Here is a 13,054-nt window from a genome sequence, read left to right on the forward strand (position 1 = left end):
AAGCAAACCTTCTTTCCCTGCTGAGTCAACTTAAAAAGGTTGACTTTAAAACCCAAACAAAAAAGAGCTTAAAAAGGTTTGACTCAACACCCCCTTCAAGTTGACCAGAAAAACGTGTCCAGACTCCAGTTGACTCACGATATCTGCATCATGAATACCCCTTTCTAATTTCACTATGGTTTGCTTCTCTTTTGTGGGTTTAAATTTAAAAACGGAAAAACTTGACAGACTTGTTTTTGGGGTTACTCGGCTTATTTTGTAGTTAGGTGTTTACTGTTTTGGCCAAAAAAAGAAGTTAGATTCATACTGCTCCTCATGTTTTGAGTAGCTGGGTTTGCTTCTTTTGTAGTTGGCTTTCACTACTTTGTTCATTTGTTTGTCTTCTCCTCCACATGAAATGGAAACCACCGACGCCATAAGTCAATGACAACTTAGCTAGCAGAGACATCTTTTCTTACCAACTGCGTTTCTTGTTTCTTGTTTCTTCTTGATCATGTTATAGGGAGATGGTGGTAAAGGCTTTTTTTCTTTTACACGGTATGCAATGAGTTGGTTCCCCCCAAAACATTTAATTTGGCCACCCTCCCACATTAAATGGCATGTGGGTTGGTACATTTTTGTATAACATGTTCAACACCTATGTCATTGCTCGACAGCTTCTTTGCTCTCTGCACACCATTCAATTATATGTCACTGTAGTCTTGAATCTCAGCCCTTGATCTGTTCCCCATGACCCTTTTTCAAAGATCATAATACATAGCTCTCTCTCTCTCTCTCTCTCTCTCTCTCTCTCAATTTGCTTCATCAACTCTGCAATGCACTAATTGGTGATGAGCCAAAGTAAACGATGGACAGAAAGACTGTCTCAGAGGGCCACAGAGCTCTAGAGAAGATTGACTGTGCACATCGAATTAATTTCTTTGACACAAATGATAGTCTAAACTACTCTAAATTATAATCTAAACTACGGAAGAGATACTCAAATTTGGATTCAATGGGGCTGCACATATAATTAGTTACATACTCATTTAGGATTAAACATTAATTATTTATCATTTAGTTTATCATTGATGAACATATATGGTGGTCCCTTTCAACGTCCAAATTGGTCTCCAATTTCTGTCGTCAATGGCTCAACTTCACCTCTGGTAAAAATAGGTTAGAGAACAAACCTAGCTAGAAGCCAATGGTGTCTAAATTTAGCTAGGGTCCTAGGAACTACACAAATTTGCATGGAAAGCCAATGGTGCCTTGCTGATTAATTACAGATTGAATGTCATTGAGATTAGTTACAACACTGTGATGAAATGCAAGAGCAATAAGTTATTGGAATTCAAAAACTTATGAGAAATTCAGAGCAGAGAGAGAGAGAGAGAGAGGTGTCAGAGCTGGCTTTGCCATACACAGTCTCACATTATATCCGCGTGAAATTAATGCATCGAACTAACTCTCTCAACTGTAAAAGCTGTGTCGACATATCCAATCTCATTTGCTTTGGCTGGCCTCCCACTATTATATATACTCATGCACCTTGCTTTTAAGTTCCTCACACACACATCATATCTACCTTTCCATCTTCTTGGTCATTTTCATTCCTTGCTAGCTTGAAGTTTTTATTGCTAAATTTGGGCCAATGGTGAACAAAATGTGGGCGGTGTGTGCTGTTGTGGTTTTGGCGTTGAACTTGTGGTGCAATATTGGGGCTAGAGCTGCACCACAAGTGCCTTGCTACTTCATATTTGGAGACTCTTTGGTCGATAATGGAAATAATAACCAGCTTCAGTCCTTGGCCAGAGCTGATTATTTGCCTTATGGGATCGACTTTGGTGGACCTACTGGAAGATTTTCCAACGGCAAAACCACTGTTGATGTTGTTGGTGAGCTCCCACCGCCCTTCTCTCTCTCTCTCTCTCTCTCTCTCTCTCTCTCTCTCTCCATCTCCATAATATCATTTTCTGCTAACTTGTTAATGGTCACGTAATCTCTTTAGTTTCCTCATCTAATCATTCTCTAGGAAGTAGTCAAGCGTTTTGGTAATGGGATTTTGAAACTAAGACTTCTCTGTGTGCCTTGGATTTTGGATGCATGCAGCCTTTATGATTATCATCTGCATTCTGAGGGACCATTTGTTAAAGTACCATGCCTCTCCTATTCATTTCTTTGAAAATAAAATAACAATAAAGAATGCTATAGCAGTTCTCAACCCATCTGCCTTCCTCATTTATGACATTAAAGAGTGAATTTATTTCTCTGAGCATTTCATCTGTTGCTTTCTAAAAAACCCAGAAATCCCAAAAATAAACTACATGGTCACATAATTCAAGATCAGGAAAAGAAAACTGCTTGTGTAAAAAGTTAAAAACCAAACAGTAAAATTCAGCATAACTCTATATGATATATGTACTGATGATCAAGTGTCCTTCAAATTATCTGCAGCTGAGCTTTTGGGTTTTGATGATTATATTCCGCCCTATGCAACTGCTAGAGGCCAAGACATACTCAAAGGAGTAAACTTTGCATCTGCAGCTGCTGGGATTAGAGAGGAAACTGGACGTCAATTGGTAATTACAACTTTTTTTCACGACACATATTCACTAAAACATAATTATGCATGTGTTTATAATGTTAATTATATTCTAATCATGGTTTTGAATGTTGCAGGGAGGCCGGATTACATTTAGTGGTCAGGTAAAGAATTACCAGAACGTAGTGTCCCAAGTCGTAAACTTTCTTGGCGATGAGGACCAAGCTGCAAATTATCTGGGCAAATGCATATACTCAGTTGGGTTAGGCAGCAACGATTACCTCAACAACTATTTCATGCCACAATTTTACTCCACCGGCAACCAATTTACTCCCGAGGAATATGCTACTTCTCTTATCCAAGATTACAGTCAGCAACTAAGGGTTAGTCTTTCTCCCCATTCCATTCATTTTTTGTGCATTTAGGTTCATCAAAAACATTTTTTATGGTTACATCTGACATATTATATTGTCCGACAATTTGATGAGAGAACATTTCTTATTAATCTCATATGAATTTTGATAATTGTGAGCCCAAATCTTGCCCAAGTTTAAAATGGGCCTTAAGTTATTCTCTCACCAGGCCTATCTTTGAGTTGACATTTGGGCCTTCTTGGGGTCGAGTTCTATTTATGTATACGGTTGTAGATGCGTATGTACTTGGGTACTTGTTTCGTGTGCATGCATACATTATACATACATACATATATACCTATACACAGCCGGTTCCCATTAGTTGGTTTTCTGAATGCTGATTGGCGTGTATTGTATAGATTTTGTACAATTATGGAGCAAGGAAGATTGTGTTGTTTGGAATTGGACAAATAGGTTGCAGTCCAAATGAATTGGCCCAAAATAGCCCAGATGGTGCATCATGCGTAGACAAAATAAACTCCGCAAACCAAATTTTCAATAGCAAGCTGAAGGCACTTGCCAATGAATTCAACACTAACCTATCAGATGCAAGAGTTATCTTCGTAGACTCTTATGGCATTTTCCAGGACGTAGTAACCAGCCCTGCACAATATGGTAAATACAAGGGCTAATTACAAAACCCCCTCTTTTATTCAACTTCAAAATACAACTGTTTTATTTTGTGACATTTCTACTGTATTTGATCTTCTTCTTTTAGTTCATTCCGTTCAAAATTAACGAAAAAGCGGTCACATAACCAATTAAGTAATGAAGTAGCTTGGTCACGTCTCGCTTTTTCGTTAATTTTTACAGAATCAATTAAAGGTACATTTGTCACAAAACAAATATTACTTAAAACTTAGTGGTGATTTTTATTTTCACTTTTTTACTTTTAGGAGAACAATTATCTGAAGCGGTTGGAACGGTCTTTTTTTCTTTGTTTGTTTTGATTTCAGGATTTAGAGTTACAAACGCAGGGTGCTGTGGGGTAGGGAGGAACAATGGCCAAATTACATGTCTTCCTCTCCAAACTCCATGCCAAAATAGGGATGAGTATCTGTTTTGGGATGCATTTCATCCAACTGAGGCTGGAAACGCCATCGTAGCAAGGAGAGCATACAGCGCTGTTCGTGCCTCCGACGCTTACCCTGTCGATATTCGCCGGCTCGCTCTGCTTTAATCAAATCCTCCTCCTGCACATTTTGAATCAATGGTTGCAGTGACATATAATCATGCATGCACCATAAGATTCAAAAGAGAAAAATAACTTAGCTACTATATATAAACATATATCATATATATATCATGCATTACGTCATGGTATTCTTTGTTGCAGTGATCGTGTTTGGTCTTTAGAATTTTGAGATGTTCATCAAATTTGTGATCTTCTTCTTCTTGTGTACTGAAATGTTTAAATTATATCATACGAAAATGAGTTTGTTTGGTTTTGAAAAAGAAAAGGAAGCTGTGAATATGAGTTTGCATGGACGTACGGCACCGACCTTGTCTCAATTATTTTCTAACTTTTATTTTTCCGACAAAAAAACAGAGAGAACATATATATACAGTATATAGATGTACGTTGAACAGGTGAATTGCAATATCACAGCGTTATCCCCACCAATATTGTGATATCATGTCAGCTAATGGCTAAAAGTCTCATCATTGTCGAAAACAATCACTCGTCTTTGCTTTTGAAATTTTTTTTTTTTTGGCACACCGTTCACGTTTTTACACAGAATAATTTAAACTTTTTTGTTCAAAACATCCTACAATAACATTTATGTAAGCCACAACTTTTTACTTTTAGATTAACTTTTTGACACACATTATATTTCCAAAGATATTCATTTTGTTTGAAAAAATAAATAAAGGTATATAAATCAGATCCAATCTCAACCGTTCGAAGTGTTTAAATCCAATGATCTATATATATATATATATATAATGGTGGGGTTGGATTGAGAGTAACATTATTATTAGCTATAGGCTTTTGGAGTGTGAGAAGACAAATAAGATATTTCCTTGTATATATGTGGAGCCAAAATTAATTTTCTCGTGGAGCTTTCATGCATCGGCAGAAGATGGAAAGACTGTTATTTAGCCTGCTAGCTGCAAAGATAAGTAGGGCATGCTTGCAAGTTGCATGATCTCAATTATGGATTGTTTGTCGTCCTGTTAGTTCTGGCTACAGGCAATGTGGGAAACGTGAAAACTATTTTAACAGTAAGAGCTAATAATTCACTTTCTTTTATCTAATCAGCATAAATCAGAGCCACATATCTATTTAGTCAAAGTACTTGCATATACTGCAGTGTAGACAATAACCCAGAGCGCTAGCTGCTGGAGGCTATATTCAGTACATAGAGCGCTAGCTGGAGGAAATTCTCACACGTCACATAATATCTCTAGCCTAGTGTGGAAAGAAATTTGAAAGTGTGATACCCTACCAATAATCTCTAGCGTATAGTATCGAATGCAGTTCCGACGAGACTGAATTTATTTAAGAGAAAGATTTGTGAGTCCCCTATTTGTGTTTTATGTGAGCAATTCCATTGAACATTGTTGATGCTCAAAATGGTTGGGCCAAGATTGAGTCCAACTTAGTGATGAGGTGTGATGGATGATGGGTGAAGGTTTGGACCTTCAGCGTGTATGTGAGGACTTAGCCAGTTTATGAATATACAAAAGACAAGATATATGTGGTTCACCCTTAATGAATGGGCTACGTCCACAGAGAAGATGTTCTCATTATGATATTGTTTACATTTGTACAAGGGGATTAGACCCAAAGATAAATGGAAGAAGGCCTAGGGCCTAAGGTACAAAGTTTGGAGTCTGGAGCCCAGGAGTCAAGTCCCCGGGTCTGGAGACCCAGGACTCGAAGGCCAGACTAACAGGAGAGTCCTGAAGAGGGAGCCCAGCTCAGTTTCGAATCCTCTCTTAAGTGGAGAGTGGTATGCTTTTATAGGTGAGAGGGAGCCTTCACTTCTTGTTGTTTTCCGATGTGGGACTCCTCTTGCTTTGCTTAGAGTTCCTTCTAGTCTTCTAGTTGCTTGGTCAGTTATGGTGTCAACAGTAGTCCCCCAAGTTCGCGAGTAAGAAGATACTTCTTGCTTGGGGATTTGTAATCTTAAGTGCACTGGCCGAGCAACACCGTAGTTTGTCTTCCAAGTCGTATAGTGCACTATCCCCAGTCCCCCAAGTCCCCGGGTAAGAAGAACTTTGGAGGGAGAGAAGTTGCAACAAAAAACCAAAGTGGTTTGGAGGGAGAGAAGGTTTTTTTTTTTTTTTTTTTTTTTTTTTTTTTGGGCTAGGTCAGCCAAAAATTGGCAAGTCCCCATTTTACCTTCTGCATGCTTCCTGCCGTTCGGCAGTTCTTTTTTTTTTTTGTTTTTTTTGTTTTTTTTGAGGGCTAGGTCAGCCAAGTAGCTAGCCAAGTAGGCATTTTCACTTCCCAAATTCCTTCTGGATGTTGCCTACCGTTCGGCAGGTGCAATTTTTTTTTTTCTTTTTTTTTTTGGTGGCTAGGTCAGCCAAATAGCTAGCCAAGTGGGCATTTTCACTTCCCAAATTCCTTCTGCATGTTGCCTACCGTTCGGCAGGTGCAAATTTTTTTTTTTTTTTTTTTTTTTTTTTTTTTTTTTTTGTTGTTGTGGCTAGGTCAGCCAAGTAGCTAGCCAAGTGGGCATTTTCACTTCCCAAATTCCTTCTGCACAATGCCTACCGTTCGGCAGGTGCAAAATTTTTTTTTTATTTTTTTTTTTTTATTTTTTTTTTTTTGGTGGCTAAGTCAGCCATTTGCTTTGGTAAGGGAACAAAGCTTGAGGGTTTAGCTTCCTTGCCGAACGGTAGGGAGCATGGAGAGGAAAATAGAGTCCCATACGGGCTTGGCTTTTGAGGCTTCGGCATGGAATTGGAGCCAACATCAAGAGCTGGCCTCTTAATGTTTCAACAGGAGAGCCGGGCATTTTAGGAAGAGCCGGGTCATGTGGGTTTAGCCTGGGCATTTAGCAAGGGCTGGGCCGCAAGGGTTTCGGCAAGGAGTCTAGTTATAGTTTGGGCTGGCATGAGTGTCCAGAGGCTGGGAGTTTTGGAATTTGGAAGGAGGCTAGGCTTCGCAAGGAGCTAAGCTGCAGATTTGGCTAGGCCTGAGTGTTGGGTTAGGCGGGGGACCAAGGTGCCGATCGGTAAGGGCCATCCATGGCTTTTATTGAGCCTGTTTTGCTCAAGATAGGGCTAGGCCTGAGTACTCAGCTTAGCCTTAGGAGTTTGTTTTGGAGCTGAGCCTTCGGAAGGGGGCTAGGTCCCTTGGATACTGACATAATTTTGGAGTTGGGATGGCGAAGGCGATACAAAGCTTTGCATGTTGCAAGGTAATGTTCCTAGGCTCGGGGTGCCTAATGTGGGCTTAGGCATGGGGGGTGCTGAAGGCATGTTGCAAGAGATGGGTTTAGGCACGGGGGTGCCGAAGGCAAAGGGGATGCTAAAGGCACAAGGGTGCCGAAGGCAGAGTGGTTTGCCAAACGCACAAGCTCGCATGTCACAAGGCATTGTGCCTAGGCACGGGGGTGCCGAAGGTGAGCTTAGGCATGGTGGCGCCGAGGGTGAGCTTAGGCACAGGGGTGCCAAAGGTGGGCTTAGGCAAAGGGGTGCCGAAGGTGAGCTTAGGCAAAGGGATGCCAAAGCTTGGATGTTGCAAAGCATGGAGGTGCCAAAGGTGGGCCTAGGCACGGGGGTGCCGAAGGCGAAACAAGCTTGCATGTGGCAAGGGGAAGAGCTAGGCACGAGGATGCTGAAGGCACAAGACTTGCATGTCGCAATATAAAATGCCGGAGGGCATGGGGTGCCGAAGGTGCCAAGCTTGCATGTCGCAAAAGGAAGGGGCTAGGCACGGGGGTGCCGAAGGCATAAGACTTGCTTGTCGCAATATAAAATGCCGAAGGGCACGGGGTGCCGAAGGTGCCAAGCTTGCAAGTCGCAAGAGGAAGTGGCTAGGCACGAGGGTGCCGAAGGCATAAGACTTGCTTGTCGCAATAATGCCGGAGGGCATGGGGTGCCGAAGGTGCCAAGCTTGCATGTCGCAAGAGGAAGTAGCTGGGCATGAGGATGCCGAAGGCATAAGACTTGCATGTCGCAATAATGCCGGAGGGCATGGGGTGCCGAAGGTGCCAAGCTTGCATGTCGCAAGAGGAAGTGGCTAGGCACGGGGGTGCCGAAGGTGAGCTCAGGTACGGGGGTACCGAAGGTGAGCTTGGGCACTAGGGTGCCGAAGGTGGGCTTAGGCACGAGGTGCCGGAGGTGAGCTTAGGCACGGGGTGCCGAAGGGGAGCTTAGGCACTGGGGTACCAAATGTGAGCTTAGGCACGGGGGTGCCAAAGGTGGGCTTAGGCACGGGGGTGCCAAAGGTGGGCTTAGGCACGGGGGTGCCAAAGGTGGGCTTAGGCACGGGGGTGCCAAAGGTGGGCTTAGGCACTAGGGTTTGGATGGGTCCGACCCTTTCCCTGAAGGCTGGGCTTTGGAGTAGGGAGCTGGGCTTGTTTGGGAAATGTTTTGTGTCATGGCATGGGCCGTTTAGGGGGCTGGGCCTTTTAGGGGGCTGGGCCATTTGGTGAGCTAAGATTTATGGGAGCCCCCAAAAAAGTTGCATGCCCCTTGCCGTTCGGCAAGGGGTTTAGAAAGTCCCGGGCTTGGGCCTAGAGATGAGCCTAGTCCCTGTTTTTGTTTGAGTGCCAGTTTTTGGGTTTGGGCATTTTAGCGATAGTTGGGAGGTGAAATGGGGCTCGACCCAAGGTGGGCTTTTGGAGCTAGGTTAGCAAAAAGGAGCTAGGTCATTTTAGAGCTAGGTCAACAAAGATGAGCTAGGTCATCTTTTGGAGCTTGGAGCTAGGTCAGCAAAAAGGAGCTAGGTCATCAAGTGGGTGAGCTAGGTCGCTTTTTAGAGATAGGTCAGCAAGTGGGTGAGCGTGAGCTAGGTCGCACTTTAGAGCTAGGTCAGCAAGTGGGTGAGCTAGGTCGTTTTTTAGAGCTAGGTCAGCTGCGAGCTTTGGTACATCCCTTGCCGATCGGCCAGGAAATTTGTTGGCAAATGTTGAGGCCTTGTGGCCCATTCTTCGGCATGGTGAAGTAGTGGAGCCTTTGGGGATTTTGACATGGATTTGGAGCTGGGCTCTAGAAGAAAGAGAAGGAACCTTCAGCAGGGCCTGGGTGTGTTTGAGCTAGGCACGTGTCGTGCTGTTCAACAAGGGGCCATGTGGGCTTGGGTTGAGCCTAGAGTGCTAGGCTAAGCTAGGCAAGGAGCCAAGGTGTCGGTCGGCAAGGGGGAGATGCCGAAGGGAAAAGGGATGCTAAGGGCACAAGGGTGCCGAAGGCAGAGGGGTTTGCCAAATACATAAGCTTGTATGTCGCAAGGAAATGTGCCTGGGCACGTGGGTGCCGAAGGTGGCACAAAGCTTGCGTGTCGCAAGGCAATGTGGCATGGGCACGAGGGTGCCGAAGGTGGCACAAAGCTTGCGTGTCGCAAGGCAATGTGGCCTGGGCACGTGGGTGCCGGAGGTGGCACAAAGCTTGCGTGTCGCAAGGCAATGTGGCATGGGCACGAGGGTACCGAAGATGGCACAAAGCTTGCGTGTCGCAAGGCAATGTGGCTTGGGCACGAGGGTGCCGAAGGTGGCACAAAGCTTGCGTGTCGCAAGGCAATGTGGCTAGGCACGTGGGTGCCGAAGGTGACACAAAGCTTGCGTGTCGCAAGGCAATGTGGCATGGGCACGAGGGTACCGAAGATGGCACAAAGCTTGCGTGTCGCAAGGCAATGTGGCTTGGGCACGAGGGTGCCGAAGGTGGCACAAAGCTTGCGTGTCGCAAGGCAATGTGGCTAGGCACGTGGGTGCCGAAGGTGACACAAAGCTTGCGTGTCGCAAGGCAATGTGGCATGGGCACGAGGGTACCGAAGATGGCACAAAGCTTGCGTGTCGCAAGGCAATGTGGCTAGGCACGTGGGTGCCGAAGAGAAGGAATGCATATGTGCAAATTTTATTATTATTTTAAGAAATTTGGGTACCTTGTGGATATTTGAGCTTGTGGCATGTCCTTGGAGCTGGGCCTTCAAAGCTTCGGCAAGGGCTTGTCCTTCGGCAGGAAGAATGAGGGGCTTGATCCCGCGAGTTTCCAAGTTCTTGGTAGGTGGGCCTCATGAGCTGGGCTTTGGCAAAGGCCTGGGGTTTGTGCTCTGTGGAGCTTGGCTTCAGCGGGGGCTGGGGGCTTCCAGATTTGGCAAGGGTGTCTTGGGGAGCACTTTACGAGCTGGGTCCATGGGGGTCCGAGTGTTCGTTTAGTAGAAAGGCCAAGGTGGCGCGAAGGTGTGTTTGAAACTTCAGCAATGGAGTTTTATGCGATGTTGGGCTTGAGCAATGGCCTTGGGGCCGGGTTCCAAAGCTGGGCTTCGGCAAGCCTCCTTGACCCAGGTGGTGGCTAGGGTTTTGAGGGTAGATTCGGATTTTTAGAGGCTGGGTCCTTCCGTTTTTGAAACGTAGCTGGGGCCTTTTTGTAGCTGGGCCCTTGTGCTTTTATAGCTAGGGTTTTTATACCTTCGGTAAGGGAGTCCAAAGATTGGAGATAAGGGCCAGGGTTTGGGGAGAGGAGGTGCAAGTCCCCTATTAGCTTAAGACATGTCGTCACCTTTTAGCTTGAGGGGCTGGGTCAGCCAAAAATTGGTAAGTCACTCCTTCACCTTCTGCATGCTCCCTGCCGTTCGGCAGGGAAGCTAGGCTCCAAAATATATTCGGAGCTGGGTCCGTAGTTCAGCTCGGAGGAGGTGCCGATCGGCAAGAGATATTCGAAGGTATTTTGGTGAGGGGCTGATCTGTCTTCGGCGAGGAGTGGGTCTAAGTGCCTAGTTTTCGCATCGAGTTGGAGCTGGGTCCGTGGTGTCGTTCATCATTTGTTCGTGGAGGGGGGTTCATCCAATCTAGGACCGTCTAGGGTCTGGGTCCTTGACTGACGGCAAGGAAGTGATTGGAGCCTTTCGATCCTTCTGAAGTGTGGGCAAAGTTTTTAGCTGGTCCTTCAAGGCGTTCGCGATTTCTCTTGGCTTCAATTGGTGCCGTGAGGTTTCAAATGCTTTTGCCAGAGCTGGGGTGTCTTTGGCAAGAGCTTTTGAAAGATAGATAGATGGCTGCAAGGGTTTTTGCAAGGAGAAGACTCAAGTTCGTTCGGCAAGCTCCGACTGATAGACCTTCGGAGCTAAGGCTGGGGTCTCTTGTACTGTTGTAAGGAACCTGGGTCAGCCAAGCAAGGGTGTCGTGACCATGGCAAGGGTATGGTGGGGTGCCGAAGGCAGCGCACGCCGAATGATGGAGCTTGTGGGACAAGCTCAAGTCCCCATATTTTTACTCTTCAAAGAAGTGTCGGTCGGTACTTTGAACTGAGATGTTGGGTTGGCCCTGCAAGCCATGCAAAGTATAGCCACACTGATTGGCTTTTTCTTAAAATATCATCTTCTGCAATTTGTTGACCTGGCATTCAAGGTGGCTCCAGTAAGGCATTGCCTAACGGCAGCCTAGGTGATGTTGATTGTATGGGTGCCGAAGAGCACTGGAGAGGGGAGAACGACAGAAGCCTTTTGTGTCAATTCCCACAGACGGCGCCAAACTGTTGATGCTCAAAATGGTTGGGCCAAGATTGAGTCCAACTTAGTGATGAGGTGTGATGGATGATGGGTGAAGGTTTGGACCTTCAGCGTGTATGTGAGGACTTAGCCAGTTTATGAATATACAAAAGACAAGATATATGTGGTTCACCCTTAATGAATGGGCTACGTCCACAGAGAAGATGTTCTCATTATGATATTGTTTACATTTGTACAAGGGGATTAGACCCAAAGATAAATGGAAGAAGGCCTAGGGCCTAAGGTACAAAGTTTGGAGTCTGGAGCCCAGGAGTCAAGTCCCCGGGTCTGGAGACCCAGGACTCGAAGGCCAGACTAACAGGAGAGTCCTGAAGAGGGAGCCCAGCTCAGTTTCGAATCCTCTCTTAAGTGGAGAGTGGTATGCTTTTATAGGTGAGAGGGAGCCTTCACTTCTTGTTGTTTTCCGATGTGGGACTCCTCTTGCTTTGCTTAGAGTTCCTTCTAGTCTTCTAGTTGCTTGGTCAGTTATGGTGTCAACAAACATGTTCTTTTCCTTTGTCCTTGGACTCAGGCAGTGTGGTTTGGGTCTACTCTCTATTTCCGTATTGATACCCAAAGCTTTCGTACTATTGATATTCGGTTGAGTAAGTTGCTTAATATCAGATCCTGCACAAAAGAGGAGAAGAAGAACATGCTCTTGTGAGTTTTCTGGTGTGAGAAATTTGGAAATCCACATGCAAAGCTATGATTGAGGGGAGCATAATTGAGCCAATTGTGGTGATTGAGAAAGTATTATGTGCCAAAAGAGAGTTTATTGATGTGTGGCCAAAGATTGACATCGATGATGTTACAGAACTAACAACAAGTGCTGACCCTACTTCCTGGATACCCCCTCATGGAAATTTTGTAAATATTAATATAGATAGAGTGTGGGTGAGTGATTCCTTCAGATGAGGCTTTGGGGTAATTATCTGGAATGCTAATGGGGACTTTGAAGGGGGTTTGGCTGGCCCTATTATATGTGATTCATGTGCTTGCTGCTGAGGCCAATGCGGCCATCTAAGGTCTTGTGCCAAAAATAAGTATTGTAATACTTTTCTATTCTATCAATGGATCTCCATCCATGCCAAATAATTGAGAGATGTGACTAGCTTAGTTAGGGTTTCGACTTTCAATGTCTTGTGGCGGTAGATCATAATAGCCGAACCATGCTAATCTCTCTTCTTTATAATTTTCAACATTCTTCTCAATCATTTCTAATATAGATGGAATTTTAAATTCTGCTAAAACATAGAGAATATTGAGAGTAGAGAGTGGAAAGTGTAGAGAGAATGAGAGTTGTAGAATATTTTCTGATTTTCACTTATGTTTCATTACTTACAATCAACACATATATATACAAATTCCTAAGACATTAGTCAAGCCCCCCAAGTTAGGCAACCAACCAAGTTAGGCAACCAACCTAGTCAAGCCCCCCAAATATTGTAGGTG

The 13,054-nt window shown here is 44.6% G+C and overlaps 1 protein-coding gene across 1 annotated transcript; it reads left to right on the forward strand.

The window, feature by feature from the left end:
- The first annotated feature begins 1,530 nt into the window (after nucleotides 1–1,530).
- On the forward strand, nucleotides 1,531–4,397 carry LOC110766566 (GDSL esterase/lipase At5g45670). Its single transcript, XM_088252686.1, has 5 exons — nucleotides 1,531–1,877; nucleotides 2,437–2,561; nucleotides 2,662–2,907; nucleotides 3,297–3,552; nucleotides 3,894–4,397. The coding sequence occupies exons 1-5, from the start codon at nucleotides 1,634–1,636 to the stop codon at nucleotides 4,115–4,117; spliced, it is 1,095 nt and encodes a 364-aa protein (XP_088108812.1). The 5' UTR covers nucleotides 1,531–1,633; the 3' UTR covers nucleotides 4,118–4,397.
- The last annotated feature ends 8,657 nt before the right edge of the window (nucleotides 4,398–13,054 follow it).

This window comes from Prunus avium, chromosome 4, assembly GCF_965620075.1.
Source record: "Prunus avium chromosome 4, drPruAviu1.hap1.1, whole genome shotgun sequence".
NCBI classification, from domain to species: Eukaryota; Viridiplantae; Streptophyta; class Magnoliopsida; order Rosales; family Rosaceae; genus Prunus; species Prunus avium.

Bases quoted from the DNA above. Each gene is read 5' to 3' on its own strand.
- LOC110766566 (XM_088252686.1), top strand. From the start codon at position 1,634: ATGGTGAACAAAATGTGGGCGGTGTGTGCTGTTGTGGTTTTGGCGTTG. The intron at 2,562-2,661 runs GTAATTACAACT...TGAATGTTGCAG, and splicing joins AGGAAACTGGACGTCAATTG to GGAGGCCGGATTACATTTAG. The intron at 2,908-3,296 runs GTTAGTCTTTCT...TGTATTGTATAG, and splicing joins ATTACAGTCAGCAACTAAGG to ATTTTGTACAATTATGGAGC.